This window comes from Brassica napus, chromosome C4 (genome assembly GCF_020379485.1).
Source record: "Brassica napus cultivar Da-Ae chromosome C4, Da-Ae, whole genome shotgun sequence".
Classification (NCBI taxonomy): domain Eukaryota; kingdom Viridiplantae; phylum Streptophyta; class Magnoliopsida; order Brassicales; family Brassicaceae; genus Brassica; species Brassica napus.
In genome coordinates this window covers 53,052,170-53,075,232 of record NC_063447.1, presented here as the reverse complement: position 1 = coordinate 53,075,232, position 23,063 = coordinate 53,052,170, and the positions used below count along the sequence as shown (strand labels likewise).

Here is a 23,063-nt window from a genome sequence, read left to right as displayed (position 1 = left end):
GAGATCGCCGGAGATATCGTCGGATTTCAGGGGGAAATCGCCGGAGAGAAGAGAGGATTTGCGCAGAGGAAGAAGAAAGAAATGGGGAAGAAGAAGTGGCTCGGGGTTATAAAACCTAGGGTCCGACGGATATTATCCGTCGGAATTCCGTCGGAATTCTAATTTCAATTTTCGCGAAATATTTGCCCGGTAAAATGAAAATATTCCGAGTAAATTCCGACGGATAGTAAAATATCCGTCGGAATTTCCTCGGAATATTCCGAGGAAATACCGAGGAACTAGTGTTTGGGGTTTCAAAACATCAATTTTTTTTGCCGTATTTCATTTCTTATACAATTGTAATGCATACCATTGAGGATTCTTTGTATAGATGAGCATAAACCATGAAATAAAAAATTTCAAAACTAATTGAAAGTATTCTGTTTACCGTTTATTAAAAGGTATAAGTGTTTGTCTTATGTTGCGAGATTTCGTTCATACAATCGGAAAAGTGTTAATTATACGGTAAAGAACAAATTTTTGACTTCATAATGAACGTAAGACACTTAATAAGGGTTATATAGGTGTTATTCAAACGGCAAAACGTTGTTTTCAGTTTAAAAACCCTATTTCCTCGGAATTTCCTCGGATTATTCCGAGGGAACTCCGAGGAAACCCTCTTCTTCCTCGGAATATTCCGAGGAAATTCCGAGGAACTAGTGTTTGGGATTTCAAAACGTAATTTTTTTTAATTAAACGCATCGATCGATGCGTTTTTGAACAAAAACAAATCGATCGATTACAAAGATGGACCGGGCCGTAAGATTGTGATCGATCGATGAGAGAATCCCATCGATCGATCGAGAATCTCAATTGTTCCTCGGAATGTCCTCGGAAAATCTTGTATGTTTTTTTAAAAACGCATCGATCGATGCGTTTTTGAACAAAAACAAATCGATCGATTACAAAGATGGACCGGGCCGTAAGATTGTGATCGATCGATGAGAGTATCCCATCGATCGATCGAGAATCTCAATTGTTCCTCGGAATGTCCTCGAAAAATCTTGTATGTTTTTTTTAAAAACGCATCGATCGATGCGTTATAGAACAAAAACGCATCGATCGATTACGAAGATGGACCGGGCCGTAAGATTGTGATCGATCGATGAGAGTATCCCATCGATCGATCGAGAATCTCAATTTTTCCTCGGAATGTCCTCGGAAAATCTTGTATGTTTTTTTAAAAACGCATCGATCGATGCGTTTCTGAGCAAAAACAAATCGATCGATTACAAAGATGGACCGGGCCGTAAGATTGTGATCGATCGATGCGTTATAGAACAAAAACGCATCGATCGATGCGTGTTCGGAAAACAGAATTATAAGGCAAAACCCGACCTTTTCTGGATCTAAACCTTAGAACTCTCATCCCCTCCGATTTTCCCTATAATTCGCCCCCCCCCTTTCTCTCTCTATAATCATCCGATTTGAACAATTTTGGGCTCCATTCCACTTGATTTTTCGAGCTCTACCTGATTCCTACACTCGTCTCCACCCTAAGACAGGTATACTCCGCGAATCTCCACATTCTGAAATCGTGTTCTTGAGCAATTTTTTGGGTTTTGTGAATTTCTTATTTCCGTGTTGATTCCTTGATCAAATATGCATGAAACAGATGTTTAAACATGGAATAGAACACAATTGTCTGTGATCAACGAGTTTGGAACAGGATTTGAGATGATTTAGGGATTGAGAATTTTTTTCAATTTGTTTTTTTTTTATCACAACTCGATTTCGCTTTTCATTTTCATGTTGCTTTGAGTTCTTAATTGATTATAACCATGTTGAGAGCAATGATTCTATTTTGTAGAGAATGAAGCGCACGAAAATGTCAGCAAAGAAGAACACACAAGAAGAGGGTTCGTCTCAGCGAGAGAAGCAAAGGCCAAAGAAGTGGGATAAGTCTGATACCACCCACTACAACAACATGAAGAAGGTAGCCGTTCCGGCTACACAACTAGCATGTCCTGAGACGATGACAATATTGGGAATCCAAGCAGACATTGAAGGACTGTTCCAGAACATGGGTCTAGGCCAACTATGCAACCTCAACGAACCCACTTATCCGGAGTTGGTACGCCAGTTCATAGCATCCGCATACGTCACCCGTCCCGATGATAGCCATCAGGAAGGTTTTCTGGCATTCGTAGTGCAGAAAGTATACTATGAGGTATCTTTCACAGACCTCTGCAGACTATTTGGATTGAGTGCAGGGGAGAGGACATCTGGTCTTTATTGGACTTCAGAGCTGTTGAACTTCTGGGAAACGATTGGCACAGGGGTTTATAGATCTTCTCAGGCAAAGGAGTCACTTATCCGGAGCCCAGTACTGAGATATGCCACACGCCTCATTGGCTCATTGCTATACGGGACAACCACAGCCGCATCAGTCACGCAATGGGAGTTGTGCCTCCTGTACCAAGGTGTGAGGCATTTGCTACCGGCATTTGGAAACTCTACATTCCCACCTGCTACTGCCTTCAACATGGGAGCGGTGCTGGCCGCAAACTTAGCAGGATACAAGGGGAAAGTAACCAAAAAAAAGAGCAATGCATGTGGATTTGGTGCAGTGATTACTCGGATCCTTAGACATGTGGGTGTAGACTGCAAGAACCAGCAGGTAGCACTGGACAGATCGAACAACATTGCTTGGAACTACCTGGATGTCATTTCTCTAGTAAGTAAGGAGTTCATAGCTGGTCCCCACTCGAGGATCCATCGGGATGGTCCTTACGTCTACGTATTCCAGGACCGAGCGAAGAAAACACTCTACTGCCACCTACCTCAGATCGGTCTCACTTCTCTACTTTCAGAGGCTGCAGTTGAGTTCCTACCCCCTGCTACCGCACTAGTAGACAAGCCATCCTTCTTCACGCCAAAATATCAGACCAAAGGCAAGGGCGTGGTTGATGAAGAAGGAGAAGATGAGGCTGCACAAGCCATTCCAGATGATTCACAACCCCATCAGCTACTCCCATCAGACTCCAGCCAGTACAAGCTGCAAGAGCTTCCACCGAACGCCACTTCGCGCCAGCAACAACATTGGAGAGATCAGAGCATAAAGACAAACAACGACATGCTACACAAGATCTGGGCTGCCATTTCACGTATCAGGCCGTGTCGTTGCCAAAAGGATGATGTAGTTCATCGGGACAACTCTCCATCCACCTCTGGTTCGGGTTCGAGTGGTACACACAGGGTAAGAAAGAGGTCCAAGAGACCCAACGATGCAGGAACATCTGGAGCAGGAGACGAGGAGTAGGAGCTATCACCGGCTATTTTATTTTCTTTTCTATTCTAACGTTTTATGGTCTTATTTTCTGTTAATTTTGAACTGAGTTTTTTTTTGGGTTTCTTAATTATGAGTTCGTATTTCTTTTACATGGTTTCTTCGTTTTATTTGGTTGTGTTCTGAGTAGTTTTTAATTCGTATTCAGCTTTGCCTTGCTAGATAAACCAAATAACTATTATCCGAGGAAAGAGGTTATATCAAGTGTTCCTCGGAATTTCTCGGTATTTCTTTAAAAAAAAAATAAATAAGTTCAATGGTAGTCTGTTTCCGAGTCATCATCACCAGATGAATCTGAATCTGGATCTTCGTGAAACTCTCCAATCACTGGTTCATCCTCTACGTGAACGACGGCTTCCTCTCCAAAGTCGGTTAAATCGACTACAAGGCCAACTCCAGCTAAATCTTCTGCTGCACTTAAGTTGCCGGATGTGCTTGGTTGTAGTGGGTCTTCCAGCTCAGAACTTCCCTGAACTCGGCCTCTCGGGTTGAGTCTTGTAACAGTAACCCATGGATCATCTCTGTTCCTTACCCGGGGGTACTTGATATAACAAACCTGTAACATTTAGAAAAATTATAAATTAATACACATGATGATGAATCATTCTGAATAATTAACATTTAATTACCTGATCGGCCTGAGAAGCAAGAATGAAAGGATCATAATATTGCAGCTTTCGCCTCGAATTTACTGATGTAACACCAAATGCATCTGTTCTCACACCTCGATCTGGGGTGTTGTCGTGCCAATCACAATAGAAAACAGTACAGCGCAATCCAACCATGCCCAAATACTTAATTTCCAAAATCTCATGTATGTGTCCGTAGTATACATCATCTCCTGATGCAGAACAAACGCCAGCATCATAAGTCGTACTCGAACGTCTCCTCTTCTGAGTTGTGAATGCATATCCTCGAGTACAAAATCTCGGATATGACTTCACAACAAAGTTTGGTCCAACGACCATCTCACGTATCCAATCGTCAAATGTTTCACCTCTGGCCAAACCAGCAGACACCTATTAATAGCACATATATATATATATTATATCAATAAATGTGAATTAGTATAAATATGTGATAAAATATATTTTAATTTGTTTAAAGCACTCACATAAGTAAACATCCATCCACTAAATTCTCTCTGCTTCATTTCTTCTAGTTCGTCCTCTGTGGCGTATCTATACTCGAACCGCTTTTCTGCCATGAAAATCCTGTATATGATGACAATAATGTAATTAATTAAGATTTAAATTTCAACTTGTTAAAATAAAAATTTGTAAGCTCATTTATTTACCTCTCATATTGAAGAACGTCTTCGCAGTTGGTGAGCAAATATGTTTGCAAATGACTGCGCTCCTGCTCAGTAAGTCGACGGTCCTTTGGTTTTCCGCTAAGTCGTCCAAAATCTGTGAAAATGTCTGGAACCGTAACATGATATGCTGTCCGTTCGCCTCTATCATCATGCCGAGCAGGTCTTCTGTTTTTGGTCTGAACTTCTGCTGGAAAGTAGTACTCGGCAAAGTTTGAAGTTTTTTCATTGATCATCTGTGCGACTATAGAACCTTCCACCCTACTTAAAATTTTCACCATCTTCTTCAAATGAAACATATACCGCTCATACAGATACATCCATCTATACTGCACAGGACCACCAAGTTCCAATTCTCTTGCCAGGTGAATAACAAGATGCTCCATAACATCAAAAAATGAGGGAGGAAATATCTTCTCAAGGTTGCACTGAATCACGGCTATGTTAGTCTTCAAATTTTCAATACCTTCAAGAGTCACTGATCTCGTGCATAAATCGCGGAAGAAACCACTTATCCCTGCAATTGCTTCATGAACATTTCGTGGTAATAGTTCCTTGAAGGCGAACGGAAGGAGGCGCTGCATCATTACATGGCAATCGTGGCTTTTCAAGCCAGTAAACTTTCCTTCCTTTCTGTCGATACAGTTACGCAAATTTGATGCGTAACCGTCTGGAAATTCCACATCGTTTGAAATCCAATCAAAGAACGCATCTTTTCCCGCTGCATCAAGTCGGTATATGGGAAAAGGAGCCCTACCATTTTCATCAACATGAAGTTCTGAACGAGCACATATATCGACTAAATCCAGTCTTGACTTCAAATTATCCTTTGTTTTACCTTGAACATTAAGGATCGTGTTCATGAGATTGTCAAAAAAGTTCTTCTCAATATGCATGACATCTAAATTATGCCTTAGCAGATGATCCTCCCAGTATGGCAGATCCCAGAAAATATTTTTTTTGTGCCAGTTATGTAGTTCTCCAACAGCATCTACCGGAAAACGCTCATGTCCACCGACTTCTGGCGTCCTTTCTGCACCAAAATCTCTTAGCTGGACTGTCAAACACCCTCTTGTTCTTCGTAAACAAATTCATACTCCTACGATATGGATGATCAGGTGGTAGGAATCTTCTGTGATAGTCAAACCAACACGTTTTCCTTCCGTGTTTTAGTTGGAAAGCATCAGTGTTATCTTGACAATATGGACATGATAGCCTTCCATGCGTTGTCCATCCAGACAACATACCATATGCTGGAAAATCACTTATTGTCCACATTAGTACTGCCCGCATTTGAAAGTTTTCTTTACACGAAACATCGTATGTTTCAGCACCTTGAGCCCATAGTTGTTGCAACTCATATATTAGTGGCTGAAGAAACACATCAAGTGATCTCTTAGGATGCTCTGGTCCGGGAACGAGAATCGAGAGAAACAAAAACTCTCGTCGCAAGCACAAGTTTGGGGGGAGGTTGTATGGTGTAAGAATGACGGGCCATAGAGAATACTGTCTTCCACTCTTGCCAAACGGACTAAACCATCAGTACATAATCCAAGGTAGACATTTCTTCTCTCATACGCAAAGTCGGGATACTTTGATTGGAAATGCTTCCACGCTTTTGCATCTGAAGGATGTCTGATCTCACCATCTGTTGAGTGCTCCGCATGCCATCTCATTGGTTGCGCTGTGCGTTCAGACAGATACAACCTCTGCAACCTTTCCGTCAAAGGTAAATACCACATCCTTTTATATGGCACTGGAACTCTTCCACTCGTATCTTTATAACGAGGCTTTCCACAAAATTTGCATGTAACCCGCTGTTCATCCGCCCTCCAATAAATCATGCAGTTGTCGCTGCATACATCTATTACCTGATACGATAAACCAAGACCAGCTACGAGTTTCTGAACCTCGTAGTATGAACCAGGAGCTACATTATCCTCGGGTAGAATACCTTTTACAAAATCAGCAATCGCATCCACACAGTCTTCAGCCAAATTATAATCTGTTTTAATGCCCATCAATCTTGTAGCAGATGATAAAGCTGAATGACCATCTCTGCAACCTTCGTACAATGGTTGCTTTCCAGCATCCAACATATCATAAAATCTCCTAGCTTCTGCATTGGGTAAATCTTCCCCTCTAAAATGATCATTTACCATCTGCTCAGTACCTACACCATAATCTACATCCGTTCTAATTGGTTCTTCTAATCTAACCGCTGGCTGAGGTTCGCTAGTACTACCATGTTCATAATCAGTTTCCCCATGATGATACCAAATTTTGTAACTTCGTGTAAACCCACTCAAATATAGATGAGTCCAAACATCCCACTCTTTAATAACCTTTATATTTTTACAATTAGAGCAAGGACATCTTAACTTACCTGTTTTTGCTTCCGGTTGTCGGTGAACTAACCCCATGAATTCGGTTATACCTCGTTGGTATTCTTCCGTAAGCAATCTCGTGTTCGGATCCAAATGAGGTCGATCGATCCAAGAACGAAAATAATTTGAAGAAGACATATTTTTTATGAATCAAATTCGTGTGTAAATAGAGTAAGAGGGAGAATGAAGATATGGAGTGAATGAAGAGGAAGAGGAGTGCTTGTATATATAGATTAAATCCTGCCGACATACCGAGGAAATTCCGACGGAATTCCGACGGAAAAGGCTAGTTCGTCGGAATTTTGTAAAATCCCCCAACGGCTCTCCAACGGCTATAATATTTCCTCGAAATTCATCGATTTTTTCCGAGGAACACATTGTTCCTCGGAATTTCCTCGAAATATTCCGACGGACTGAGGTTTCCTCGGAATTCCGTCGGTATATTCCGAGGAAATTCCGAGGAACCCCAATTTTGTGTTTCCTCGGAATTTCCTCGGAAATTCCTCGGTATATTCCGAGGATTTTATTTTCCGTCGGAATGTCCGTCAGAATACCGTTGTTTTCTTGTAGTTTAGGTGTCCACGTTAATGTGCACATATATATGTATGTAAAAATATATAAAGGTGATTGATAAATATTTAAAGATATTTTTAATTAACAAAAAAATATATTTTTGTTTAAAATAACACATGAAAAAAAAAAAAAAATTAAGTAAAAATAAATAGGTTTATACATTAGTGAATTTTTTATTAATTATCTTTCTATGTAGAACTTTTGTATAATCCGTGGAATTTCGCATGTGAATTTTATATTAAAAAAGTAAAATAATATGTGAACACATTTAGGTGGAGTCTGATTGATAACCTATCTAAACATGATACGTCGACCTATTCATTCTCAAATGCGAAACCGTCGTAACGAACATATCGTATATCGTGAATACATTAATATCAAACATTTTTCTTTTAATATACGTCATGATTTGAGTTCGAATAATTCTGATCGTCTATAATGCCATAAAACAGAAATGATAATTAAAAAAATGCATGAAATACAATAGGAAGGAGTCACATGAAACAGTCCCGGGGCCTACGTGAAGCAGTCAATAACATGTTTATGTCAGACTCTTCTGACTTCAGTATTATGATTTTCGATTTCTGTTTTTATAGTTTAAGCCATCGAATTAAATTCTAAAAGTTATATTTGACCCAAAAAAAAATTCTAAAAGTAACTAAAGAAAATCAGAATGATGATAGAGAACCAGTAAAAAGTAAAACAGATGGTACTGGTTCGAGAATGAATGTTGGATTTTTTATGACTATAAAATCAGACAAACAAAGAAAATGGAGGTTGAATATTTGCCTTTTAGTTTTCTTTTATATCTAAAACTTATTTGAACCGAAAGTGTAGGTTGAATTTGAAGAGGGAAAACGTGAAAGAAATAAAAAGAAAAGATTTTTTTTAATGAAAAATAAAAACACAATCCATAATTGTTTTCCCTATAAACTTAACAAAAAGAAAAAAAATACATATATACAATGTTCTAAAAGTCGTTAGGCGATGGTTAAACGTCTTAAAGAATATTACCGTTTAGGCGTACACTTATACCGATTTTTTTATTATCTAGACTGTTTTTTTTTAATCGGTTTTGCTCATATCCAATTTTCTGATTATTAGCCGTCTTGACGGATTTTTATAACACTCATAATTTTGTAAATCAAATAAATATTCTTCTAAAAGTAGGGCATTAATAAACAAAGTGATTGGATCATGTGGGGACAACGATCCCCAAAACACACCACCAAGAGACTCTTTCTTCGTCTTTTCATGACTCTCTCTCTCCTTCATCTCTTTTTCCACTGGCAACTTTGCAGCCATTCCTATAGCATTTGTTCCCACCTCAACTGTCCATTTTTAAGAATATAAAAATAGGCGAAAAATAAAGAGATGAAGGCAGAGTAAAAACATTTCTGCCATTTTATGAATTTAATACAGTTTTTTCCATTAATTTATCAGCAAAAACAAGTGAGACAAAGACAAGAAGAAGATTATGAGCTTCAGCTTCATTATCAAGTAAACAAATATTAACGGGATGAGGTAGCCCCTTGGCGAAGCACCTTGGGACCAATTATCATGCTCACGAGTTCGACGCCAGGCGGTGGCGAAGTGCCCATCTTGTCACCCACATGGATATGAGCTCATACTTTCGGACCCATTTGAATACCCGGAGAGAGATTCTATCCGTGGGCTGCACCTCCCCTTAGGGATTAGTCTGGGCCCTAAGGGCCTGGGATACTCCCAATTAAAGAAAAAAAAAAAAAAAAACAAAACAGTAATAACATCGAACCAAATGTTTCTGCAAAACTTATCAGAGAAACAACAAATCATTGACTGCATTACACAAACTCACTTCTTCTTTCCTTATTTTAACCTCCCTCTCCTCCACCACCACAAAAGATCATATTACATAAATTCATCTATACATTCTCACAATTTCACCCAAAATGTCTCGTCTTTAAAGTGAAATCAATCCTCAGGAGATCGGTTTATTCATCAGCTCATTGTCGGCTGTGATCCTTCCAGAGCCACGGCCGGTAACCTTTCCGAACGATCCAATGCTTGATAGTCCCATGAAGCTGCTGCCTTCTTCTCCAAGGTTTATCGATTTTCTATGCTTCCTTAGTTTTGAGGAGCTTACATCACCAACTTCATCTTGGCTATTGCTCCTATCGTCCTTGTTGTTGTTCTGAGCGACTACTAACCGTGCGATGACACTTCTACAGAACGGGCAGACCGGTGGAGTCACAGTTGAGGTCGTTGGGTTCGGTTTGTTGTGACAGCAAAGTGCAAGTGTGCATTGTGCACACATTTGGTGACCACAGTCTTTGACTTCTATCGTGCACACTTGCTCAAAGCAAATGCAGCACAGTTCTGAATCACTCATCTGAAAACACATTTTACAACGCATTAATATAGGATTTAACAAACAGTGTAAGCTTTATGTGTAACATTACCTCAGACATGTTATCATCATCTGAGGCAGTGTCGGAGAAAGATGGTGGTGGTGATGGTAAGGAGTAATCAGTTCCATTAAGGATGGCTTTTTCTCTTTCCATGTTAGCATCCATCAGAGCCTGCTCTAAGAGCAGTTTCGCCTCCTCGTTAAGCTCGCCGATGAACTTTAACGGCGATGGCCAGACAAGAGGCTCTGCAGAAGAAGGGTTAAGCAACGCTCCACATGCTCCGTGCTTGTATTTCATGGCAACCACATAAGGTATCCTCCTGAAGGAAAAAGATTTCAAGATTCACTGAGATTTTCAATACAAGTTTGGAAAGTGGCGATAGAGAATGTTTAAAAATACCCAGAACCGTCTCTCTGTAGACGATCAGCACCCCAAGCTAGTAATTTTCTGACGCAGTCGATAGATCCGCTTCTTGCTGCTAAATGAAGAGCTGTGCTTCCTGGAGACCTGTTTCAAGGAGATTATTCAGTCCCAAAAGATTGACAAATGTTAATTTCAACAGAAACAGCTTCATCACCCGTATAGGCTAGTAGAAGCACAAACAAGAGAGCCACTGTCCAACAAGGCATTCACACAATCAGGACTTCTCTGACGTGCAGCTAGATGCAACGGTGTTGCTCCTTTGTCATCTCTCAGATTTACAAATCTCGCATATCCCCTGAGAAAAGTAAACTCCAAAGTATAAAATAAACTTTCAGCTAAAATGCATAACTAATGATCATGTAAAAGAGAGAGAGAGTGTCACCAATGAAGAGCAACGGGAGTTGAGCGAGCAGCAGAAAGAATGGCTTGAACACAATCAGCATGTCCATAGTAAGCTGCGTAGTGCAGGCATGTTCTTCTATTCACACTATCAAACATCAAAACCTGCAGATCCCCAACATTAACATAGTCAAAAATTGTGGTCCCGTGGTGGTTATCTTGAGGGCAAAAGTCCAATACGGTGAAGCCACCAGGGTTCGAATCCCGGCCACTAGGAAATTAACATTTCGGCATCGCCAGGGACAGGAAACCAAGACGTGGTAACACGTGAATAATCTAGACTAGGGTCATGATACTCCTATATAATTCAAAAAAAAAAAAAAAAAAACCTTACGTACATTAGCTCCAACTTGAGCAAGCTTCTTGATGCAAGAGATCCTCCCATGCATTGCAGCCAACATTAACGGAGTCTACACGAATCACATCAGCTTCATTAGAATTACAACAAAAGATCAATGCGAATCATCAAATGTTACCTGGTTGTGGCGATTCAACATATCTGGATTTAAAGATCGTTCCAGAAGCAATGACAGAATCTGCAGAAATGCATCAGTAATAAAACCGAATCAAACAAGAGATTCCGACGAGAAAACTAACTAAAACAGACCTCGATGTGGCCGCTAGCAGCAGCGACGTGGAGAAGGGAGTGACGATCGTAAGCAGTGGTCTGTCGCACGACACTCGGATCCGCCGTTATAGCTCGACGCACGGTGACGATGTCGCCGCGCTGCACGGAGGCGAATATCTCGTGCTCTGGTCTAGCTCCGCAGCTCATGCTCTGCCCCATCGCTGCTTCTCTTGGGAATCACGACACCGTCTGCCACCGGTGAGGCGCTCCGCCGTGAGAGTAAAGCGCCACGGTGGGCCCTGTTTGGGTTTGGTGATTCCAGTGGAGAAGAAGAAGAGGGAAGTTTCACATTTATGATGGAGCCTTTTCGCTTTGAGATATTATTTTTTAAAAAATTAAAAAACTTTGGAATTAAAAATAAAAATAAAAAATTTCTTTTATTTTTTTCCCCGACGGGCAGCAATTTTTAATCTTTGCCCGTGTCAGTTGGATTACAGTTTCTTCCGTGATTTCGGGCAGCTTGTCAGATATCCTCTTTTTATTTTATTTATAGTTTTCAGTTAATCATACTTCTTTGATTTTTGCTTAAAGATCTCGATTGTTTCACCTGAGTACCTCAATCACATGAAACATGGCGAAAATAACTACATATCATCCCCTGTTTTATACCAGATTATTATTATTTGTTTTATACCTGTGTTTAGCTCTTAAACCTTCTTTTTTGAGCCGCAGCTCTTAGACCTTCAAACTTTAAGGTTTTTGAATTTTTAACATACCCTTCTAGTCTATTAATTTAGGGTCATATTTTTTATGTACTTACAAATAGTCTAGGTTAGACCATTATATTTAATTAGGTTTCCTCTTATTTCTATTTATACATAATTTAATTATTGTTAAATATATACACTAACCTAAAATTAAGGAACTAAATAACTAATCTATTAATTTTTAAAATAATGAATTCATTTTAGCTTAACACTACTTTTAATTAAATCATCAATTATAATTTATTTATTAATATAAAAAGAATTATATATGCCTACTATTTCATATATACAAATGTATTTTACTTCAAATGCAAGAAACAAATTCTTTAAAACCCTCACCAAATACATAATAATATAATTTTTATAGATAAAGTATTAAACTAGATATATATGATAAAATAAATAGTAATAGTCATTAATATTTAATCATATACTGGAACACGTTATTATTGATATTTTTTTTAGTATAGTTTCACGGGTTATTCCAACACATATAAAATATTTATCAAATATAAAACTAATTGAATAAAACATAAAACATACTTTAAGTTAGGCTTGAGCGTTCAGGTACCCGTTGCGATACGGTTTGGATATTTAGAAATGGGAAATTAGGGTGCATATCCATAGCACAGCCAAAATTAAGTTTATAACCATATCAAAGTTTTGACTATGATATAATACATATTATTCTAAAAAATGACGGTTATATCCTTACCTGCGCGTGAAAAGTGTTACTTGTTGATGTGTCTTTTTCTACATCATTGAAACGGTTTCGTTAACTTAAAAATGATTTTCGCTTTCTATTTTCTTTCAGGCGAAGAACAAGATCGATTTGGGAGAGCGATTGTCAGTCGAGTTTGAAAAGGAAAAATGATTAAATCTGCTACTTTCGGTTGTTGAGAGCGTCAGACGTTGCAGATTCAAAACCTGTCTTACGACGGAGCTTTCAATTTCACGGTGGCGCGATTACAGAGCAAACGACAACGAAGCAAGGTGACACTGGTTTGATTGAATAAAATAAGGGGACAAACCATCAGTTTCAGTGTAATCTTTCTCCTCGATTAATTTACTGTAATTTACTCGGAACCACCATTTTTTTCAGATCTAGTCTGAAGTGGGTTACCAGTGGATCGACGAATACGGTAATGTGAAACATATTTTTTAGTTTCATTTTTCAGTTTGTAGTTTTCTATTTCGCTCCTTAAACCGTGACCTCTCCATGGATGTCTTTGTGTATTCTGCTTGTGTTTGATGTAAGATGTCAATTATAAGACTATACTATATGAGAAACTTAAATAGTACAGATACACATGTGTAGTAGACATAGTCAATTATTAAGTATAAAATGATCTATGTACATTTGAATGTCAATGCTTGTGTTTGTTTCACAACACAAGTTTCTGAGTCTGTGTGGGAGGAAAGAGGGGGAGGATAAAAGTCTGTGTGGGAGGAAAGAGGGGGAGGATAAACTGATGTATGATGCAGCTGAGGTGTCTATACTATATAATAAATGTATATAGTATATGGAAGGTGCTAAACTGGTTAACGTACATGATTTACATTTTTCAGGTTTTTTTGTGTGGCAATGCTTGTGCTCTTGGAATTTAATGCCACATAGAGCCTGAATCAGTGCGCCTCACTCACAAATGAATCACTTGCAGTTGCAGCGAAGAAAGACATATGCAGTTGCAGCCTTCTCGACATTCAACCCCGCCCAACTCCCGTAGTGACTTGTTGGATGGAACCATGATGTTGTTCTTTATCTACTCATATGCTACTTATAGTGACATATTGGATGGAACCGCTAAGTTGTTCTTTCTCTACTCATATGCTACCTATAGTGACTTGTTGAATAGAACCCCCTTTGTTATTATGTCTACTTTTTAAATGTTTACTCACATGCCGTACCTAATTTTCAGGAATTTTATATACTTTATGCAATACATATGAACGATTGTATTGTCATCTAGTAGTTGTATCATTTCTATACTATTATCTTTTATACTATAAAATAACTTTCAACTGTTTGCGCAGTAATTAGGTAATATATGGGTCTGCTATATTAAATTATGCCAATTGAAAGCCCTTATGGTTCAAAGTAGTTTCATGTGTTTCTTCTACCAACAGATAACACATTCGATGACCTTATATCATCAATTTGTGCACTATTTTGGAAGTTTTGTATGGTTCAGTACAAAATGAATGTCGTTCAAACTATACTATATATGTTGTATAGTAGAGTATAATACATTTTTTCATAAGTTTTCCAACCCTTGGTTAAATGTATATATGTATCCTTTAGAGGAGAATCCAAAAATTTCAAACACTTTAAGTTTCACTAGTTGTATCATGTTTTTCTTTTGCAATTAGTGTAGAACTTAGGTCAAATTGTACGATACTATATTATCTATATATATAAAAAAATGTTCGCCTTTCTCCCGTAAAGCCACGTCATCAAGTCGTGCGTTATGGGAGTGACACGTGTCCCATTTTATATTTGGAGCCAAAATAAATGAATGCAGTCAGGGGTAATCGAACCCAGCACCTCTAGCACTGGTAATTTCTCTTAGAACCACTAGGCTGAAGTCAATTTTTATAAATATGTGGCCGCGAAAATACTTATTATCGTGTCGGCTGGAAGCCCATGCTTCTTCTGCTTGTGGCCAGGGCCGACACTGAATTGACGTCAAGATGAAGATCGTGAAGTTAAAAACTTTGCTCCAAACAGTTTTGCAATGTTTCCAACCTTTATAACTTGATGCATATAATATATATCAAAATACATTTGTTGTACACGTTTTTATTAGTTTTGCTTTTAAAAGAAGATATTTACAGTTATAAATGTTTTGTGTCAGTGAAGTAATGGTTGAAAAACCTCTATAGATATGTCATTTTAAAATAACACTCAACTTCTATATATAGTCAATACATATGTCCATGTTATATTATATACTAAATATTTTCTCTTTTAAAAATATCGAAAACAGTTTTTTTAGTTTACAAGCAAATGTTGTAGAGCAAGTATGCATTATACAAAATAATATATATTTAAAATCCATACGCAAAAACATAAAAGTTGTTATACGCCTCTTTCTGACACATGCACACTCCACTATGAATAAGAATTAAAAAGAAAAAACAGTATTGTCATCAAACTTTATCACAAATCCACATTTGTACATCTATAATTATGAGTTGGACAATTAGTTAATTTGATACCATACCAAAGCAAGAATAATCGAAAAACAACTATACCACCGTATACTAATAAATAACACATAACAGATAACCAAATTTTTGAATCTTAAAACAAATTTCAACTCGAACATTTAGTGAATATCAAATTAACTAATATCCCGCCCGTAGGGCGGGCCGACCCTAGTATAACATATAGTATAGTCTGAAATGGCAACCATGCTTAATATACGAGCCACACAAATGCGCACATGTGGAGTATTGTTGTATAGTAGAGTATAGTACAGTTTGTCACAAGTTTTCCTTCCCTTGGGTAAATCTATATCTGTTTCCTGCAGAGGAGAATCCAGAAATTTCGAGCACTTTAAGTTCACTAGTTGTATCATGTTTTTCTTTTGCAATCAGTGTAGAATTTGTGTCAAACTGTACGATACTATATTATACACCATATAGTATTGTCTGAGATGTCAATCATGCTTAATAACCGAGAGCGGCGTACTTGGTTGGAAAGGGATTCATTGAACCCACAAAAGTCGGGTACGAATCCTCCCCGTGACCCATTAACTATATTTTGACCCCTCAAAAAAAATTTCTTGGGTTCGCCACTGGCTGCAACTTGTCAGAAAGCATGTATTGAGGATCTGACTTCTTTACCTAAACTATACCATATATCGTATAGTATAGTTTTGTTTTGGTCACCTCCTACCTATATAATTGGAACCTTATTCAACCTCACATAAGAACGTGGAAACAAAGCGAACTTAGAGGTCTATGGTTTTTACCAAAATGTGGGCATACTAAATTGAATATAGGATCGTCTCGTTTCTATTATACATAATAAAACATGTTCATTTAAAAGCAATTGAGCACATGTGTTTGTAACTTTACTTCTCTTCCTCTTCACGCACACGCGCTTACAGGGTTATTCCTGACAATATTGGATGTAACTAATCCCATCAAAAACTTTCTCATGTAGAATGACTATAAGCTTAATATTAGGGTCCAATATGAATATTCACCAAATTCTCCCTTTAGAAATTTGGTTCTAATTTATATCACATCATAGGTTTCATTATGGTAAATTTGTAAGTACAGATCGAGTTCAGATATAACACATCGATTTTTCTTCTAAATTGTAGCACATCTAAAATCCATAAGTAACCATATATTGTTCCGATTCAGGTTATATGGGTTCGGTTTGGATATATTCGAAGTTAAATCCAAAATTGAAAAGCAAAATATAAGAAACAAACTTATTTATATAGGATTGGATATTTAAAATACTTATTGAAGATTTAAATATTTATTTTTAGATATAATTTCAAAAAATAAATATATAATTGAATATTTGAAGTACATATTTATGTTTCAAATACATGTATTTGCAATTATTTGGACCTTCAGATCGGTTTTTTGATTTTTTTTGGGTTCTTGATTTTTTGGGTTCTTGACTTTTCGGGTTGTCCTTTCGGGTTCAGATATGTTGTGTACCACACTACAAGATCTATTTTACTATTTTAGAATTTCTTATATTTAGAACTGGATACGGATCATGTTTTTTTTGTTTGAGTTCGGTACGAACTTTGAATTACAGATTTTATGCACAAACCTATTTTAAATGAAGAGAAAATGCGATTATATAAAAAAAATATCAAAAATTATTTTGCGCTAAAGCGCGGATGAAAATCTAGTAACCCCTTGAATTTGAGAATCTGAATAGTAAAATCTCAACTCAAAACTTTAAATACTATTTAATTTTGATTTTAGTCTCTATAATTACGTAACTTACATGTGATTCTACTAATATTAATTTTTGACAAATCACTAAAGCAACATGAAATCTCTTTTAGAGAAACATCTATAAATACTGTAAGTAACTAATAGCATTTGCACTTTAAGTGGACTTTTAAAGTCTTGAATAAATATAAGAAAATGATTAGTTAAACGTAGATCCTTCCAAATGCTTATGCATCATCCCTCAGATATTTTAACAGAACACTAGATTCTGGTATATCTTTTATTTTAACTATATTTTTTGTTTTAATTTTTTTTTTAGAAATTTGATTTTCATATTTGTGTTTTTCTATGTAATCATATTTGTGTTTTTCTATGTAATTATATCAATACTATTAAAACATGAACATGACCTATTGATATAAGTGTGGTCCAACTATTTTAATATAATTATTAAAACCTCTTATTAATCATTTAAGATAAATATTATACAAAGAAAAATATATATATGACTAAAAACACAAATATAAAAATTAAATTTCAACAAAAATGTAAAATAAAAAATATATCCGCCATTTGAAGGGCGGGTCAAAATCTAGTTTATATATAAATCTTAATCAAAAACTATTTTATAAAATAATAGCAATTTAAAATATTATTCGGCATACACTCAGCTCTTTGTAATCATATGTACGTATACCCGTTTTTTTGTAATCATATTTATCTGTCCTAGATCTTGACCTGCGGGTATAATATTGGTTTGTAATTTTTTTTGTTTTTTATGTTTCTATAAATATGTAATATTTTTCTGTAATTTTTTCTTATATATTAAAAAAAATATATACAATTATATAACGTATGGTTATCATAACGTAGTGGGTAGTGTATATTTATAGAAAAACGTAGGGTTATATCTAAATTTAATAAAAACAAATTAAATACTTTGTTACAGAAATTAATTTGTTCTATTTATAAGGGGTTTTATTTAGAATTCATTCCATTTAAATCATAAATACGTTAGGAACTATATAATTTTAAGATCTAAGGCCATTAATATTTGAGTATATGTCCACCAAAATCAAACGAAAAAAAAATATCAGATTTGAAAAGAAAACATCTTATCTAATATTATATTTGAATAAAAATATGATAAACTGATTCATGTTTGTATATATCTTTTGTATATAATAACAAACACGTATGTAATTCGAATTCGGTGATCTCGTTTGATTACCACTATCACATATATTTGTGTTCCTTCATCTTGGTATCACTTTTGGTTTGAAAATCTGAAGTCATATTGTTACCAAATTCAACCAATGCTTGTTGGATAAAGTTATATTGTAAGTCTATGGTCTATCATATTCTCGACATTTATTGAGATGTGTACACATTATTATACAACTGGAGTTACATGTGAATAGGCATGATCTGGACCGATGACGAATTAGACCAGAAATTATTTGTATGCAAAGAAACATCAATATAATGTGAACCATCTTACGTGTACTAACCAGATTATGTAATTATGTATGATTTAATTAGTCACCAATTTAATGTAGTTACATGTATGATTTAATTTTTCGTGGTCCAACTGTCCAAATAATAAATTACCGTAAAAAGGACATAACTGCATTTGATATTCTCCATTGGCATTAACATCAAACGGTTAAGATTAACTAAAAAGAAACGGTTATGCAAATTGGCGTTACATAATATGTGTCCACTAAGCAAATTACTTAATTAGAGGCTCTTTGAATAAAGAAAAATAAATTGTTGGACATAACCTTTATCAATAGTTCATGTTGCTGTTTTAATAGTATAGATAACTCTTATCAGATCCTTCTTTCACTCATACACCATCCATGTAGTTAGTTGAGTCAACAAATAATTATTTAGGATGAAAATCATATAAATGTGTGGTCAATCTGTAACTAAAAGCCAACAAGCACACCCCCACTTGAAAATTTTTCTTGTCGAATCCAAGTGGCATTTGATGACTTTTTCTCCTATATCAAATTCTTGTTTCACTTTTTGTTTGTTTTTTTTTTTATCAAAACTTTTTGTTTGTTTAAGAAATGTTTTCTGGTCAAAAAGGAGAAAAACTTGTGTATATTAATTTGGTGGCATAAAAGTAAATTTGTGATAAAAGTCATTCTAGTAATAAAAACCCAGGATAGAAACATCATACTGAATTTTTTATTGCAAATATCATGCAACTCTGTAGAGAGAAAAAAAACATGGAACTCTCTCTCAGCAGATGATTGTACGACTAAGATCTACCATAAATATTGTGATGATGTTGCACGTATATTAATTGTACTGACTATATCGTCCTCGTACATAGTTTCTTGAGATAGTGGTATCAAAACTAAAATTAGTGAAGTCGTTATGGTTTTCTCTACTATATAGCATATAATAAGATATGGATCGTATCAAAGCTTGCACGATTAATTTGGGATATGGATTATCGTATTAACATATTGTTCGCTATTTTCTTTGTTTAAGAACATCATTTCTCTATTCTTTTGATCCTGAGTAGAATTTAGACATTTGTATATAGCATATATAAGAAAAAATCTTTTAAGGTGGACAAATCACCAATCATTATTTGGCAATATTGGCATACACATGACCGTGTTGTGGTGGCCTAATGATTTTCACCAGAGAAAGAATTGTCATATTAGTCCAGGTCACTCATAGACTCTCTTCTAGTGCGAAATTAATAGTTTCACATGTGGCTACGCGGATATGGGTCCATGCTTACGGCCCATTTGAATACCCGTGAAAAGATCCATTCGTGGTTTGCACCTCCCACCCGAAAATTAGTTATGTATCTTGAATAAACTCGAGTTTAACCCTTTAAATCTTCAAAAAAAAAAATATTGGCATACACATAACTGACAATCAGCGAGGGAGCCAAGATATACGTGTACCTAATGTTCTATATTGTATTAAGTATTAATGACGATACGATCTTTCAACGAAGAAAAGTAGATACATCTGTTTGGAATAGACTCGACTATGTTTATCTCAGATCATCTCTGGTGTATTTTGTTTTTTTCTAAAATATAAAAATTTTATAATAGAGATCAAATAATTCTAATGTACTTTCTTATAATAGCATTGCTCTAAATATAGATGTAAAATAGAAATTGCTATTTTTTCTTTTACATATAGAAAAAAATAACAAGTTTTATTTTAGAGAAATAAACAGTAATAAGATGGAATAACATTACTTCTAAATGCTATTGTAAAAATAAAAATCGAAAAAAAAATTAAAAATGCTCTTAGTAATAACTTATATATTCTTATCGTTAGGTAAACACAAAATCAAACATTTTAATATATATATGTATATATATTTGTTTTACTAAAGCAGATTATGTCGCTGATTTTACTAAGCTTCACTGATTTTCAGCCTGTAGTTGAATACGAACCAAAATTTCTAACCGTCAGGTTTTTGACCAAATTTTTTTTTTCACAGTTTACTTTTGACCACCACGCCTAATAATATTTATTTATTGTTTTCTAAAAATATTTATATAGTCATCAACGTAATATTTTGACTATTTTCATAGTAATATAAATTTTTAATATCAAATTACTATTTTATCGTGGAATAATTGTAACACCTATTACCATGGTATCAAATCCTGATGCGGTATAGGTAAGGGAGTTCATAAACATGTCTCATTATTGTGTCCAAATGATTACACACTAGATTTTTTACTCGCGCTTACAAAGCGCAAATATATATATTGTTGATACTTTCTATAAAAATTCATAAACTTATTTGTTTTGATTAGATAGAACATAATTTGAAATTTTACTATCATGATGTTTCGTAAAATAGTGAGATGTAAATATTTTAATTTTAATTTTTTTCCCTAAATATATTAAATATTGCTGGTAATGATAAATTTTGTAGTTTTGCAAGAATTTATGTTATACTAAATAGTTTAAATATAGTGTTTTGTATTTAATCTGGATCTGCAATCGAACCAGTAAACCTAGTGACATGTAGATAATCCATTTAAAATTTATTGAAAACTTCATTAGCTAAAAGCTGATAAAATTTGGTAAAAATACTCGAAACCAATCGTTAGCCCGCAAACTGACACGATTGACCCAGTGAAACCCAAAAATCTGATGATACCTTTTAAAATTGAATTATTATTTTTGCCAAAAAACTTTTTAAAGTGGATTAAACTTTGAAAATTTGGTCTGTAATTCTTTTGATTTGATGAACTTTTACTATGTATTTTTCTAAAATGGTAAAATATGGTAATAGAAAAAAACTGAAATATGAACATGATTTACTATTAATTTATTTTTGTTATTGATAATCTATAAGATAATCTATAAGAAATTATATTTTTTTCTATTTTAAATATTTTTGATTTGCACACGTCATCCTGTTTTAAATTGTTTTATGTTTTTAAAAAAAAATCAAGGTTAATGATATAACACTTTTTTTTGGCCGCTGAACGATTGAAGACATTTTATGGGGACGATTTTGCTTGAGAAAAATAGTGTTGATGAACACTATCTATAAAAATAGCTTTTTTTATTCCACGGCAGTATATTAGATATTTTAAAAATCTAGTTGTTACCAATTTTGTGAAAGCAAATATCGTCGGATATACTGAACATTGCTCAAATTTAATTATGGAACAACTTCTCGGGTCTATTTTCTTGCATTTAATCACGTCTGATATATTTTGATATCTATTGATTTTTAAAAGTTGGGAAAGTTTATAATTAATTGTATGTTATTAATATCATAACTTAATTCATGCATAATCATACCTAAAAATATTGTTCTAGTTATCAATTCAAAGATGTTTGAAAATAAATATCAGATACCATAAGTAGGTGAAATTTTGTAAAAGTTGTTAGGGATAAAAATACATTAGATATTTGATTTATAATGTACCATAAAAAGGTTCATTGATTTACAAAAGTTGTAAGGGATCTAACACAAATCTTGGTCAAATTTAATTTATAAAATACCATAAAATAGATTAATTTATGATTTTTAGTATAAGAATCAGGTTTTTTTTTTTCTTTGATCAAAAGAATCAGGGTTTATGGTATAGAAAATGGTTTGATATCAAACACTGCATAAATATGAGTTTCAAAAATATGGTATGACTCATATAAAAGTCGAACTCAATAGAAAAGAATGTCATCTCTCATCTGTTTAGTCGACTTACAATCTACTATTTTAAACATGAAAAGGTTATATTAATTATAATCATAGGCATAACTATGTAGTTATATTTAATAACATATTGACATAACTGTATAGTGTAAATGTAAATTATGTTGCTAAACGTCTGGAATATGTACGTGTAAAAAATGAGTTTTTAGGAACACAGAAAATAGGAATAATTTGAAAAATACCTCATTTGTGATTTGAAATTTGACAAATACACTTTGTTTTATATTTTTTGAAAACTACACTTTCTTATATGTAAAAAGACATTTTACCCTCATTTTGATTTAAATTAAAAAACCTAAATTGAAATCAAAATTATTTATGTATTTTTTGGGTTCACGGGTATTTTTGTTGTTTGTGTTTAAAAGTACAATAAAATTTAAATACAACTTAGTGAATTCATAAACTTAAATCATATAAGTCATAAACTAGAATATGCATGCGTCCTTATTAAGTGAATTAAGTAGATCAGGTGCGTCGTATACATTTTTCAGTAATGTTCCCTTATACATATGATGGTACATGAAAGAAGAACTTCATGTTGCGTCATATACACGGTACTTGGATAGTTGTATGTTTGATAAGTTCAAATTTTGTATTCTTGGTTTTTGCAACTTAATATTTGGATCTTATGTTGCAAGGAGAAGGTAATATCTAAATAATGGAGTTTCATAGAATACCTCCTTGCTTTCATTCCTTGATCATTTATCACCTCTATTTTTTTCGTCTTCTTAGTTGTATTTTATTAAATATAAAAACGAGA

General features: G+C 34.8%; 1 protein-coding gene across 1 annotated transcript; it reads right to left on the bottom strand.

Annotated features, from left to right (window-relative positions):
* Positions 1-9,363: 9,363 nt before the first annotated feature.
* Positions 9,364-11,754, bottom strand: LOC106381101 (putative E3 ubiquitin-protein ligase XBAT31). The gene is made up of 8 exons (XM_013820964.3): positions 11,420-11,754; positions 11,289-11,348; positions 11,151-11,222; positions 10,796-10,917; positions 10,568-10,708; positions 10,390-10,497; positions 10,042-10,309; positions 9,364-9,971 (listed from the first exon to the last, which is right to left on the bottom strand). The coding sequence occupies exons 1-8, from the start codon at positions 11,597-11,599 to the stop codon at positions 9,561-9,563; spliced, it is 1,362 nt and encodes a 453-aa protein (XP_013676418.1). The 5' UTR covers positions 11,600-11,754; the 3' UTR covers positions 9,364-9,560.
* Between the last annotated feature and the right edge of the window lie 11,309 nt (positions 11,755-23,063).

What these genes read in the sequence shown, in the direction of transcription:
- LOC106381101 (XM_013820964.3), bottom strand. Translation starts at nt 11,599, where the DNA reads ATGGGGCAGAGCATGAGCTGCGGAGCTAGACCAGAGCACGAGATATTC. An exon ending in ACTCCCGTTGCTCTTCATTG is followed by an intron (nt 10,709 to 10,795) that starts GTGACACTCTCT and finishes TACTTTTCTCAG; the next exon opens with GGGATATGCGAGATTTGTAA. An exon ending in CTACAGAGAGACGGTTCTGG is followed by an intron (nt 10,310 to 10,389) that starts GTATTTTTAAAC and finishes TTTTTCCTTCAG; the next exon opens with GAGGATACCTTATGTGGTTG.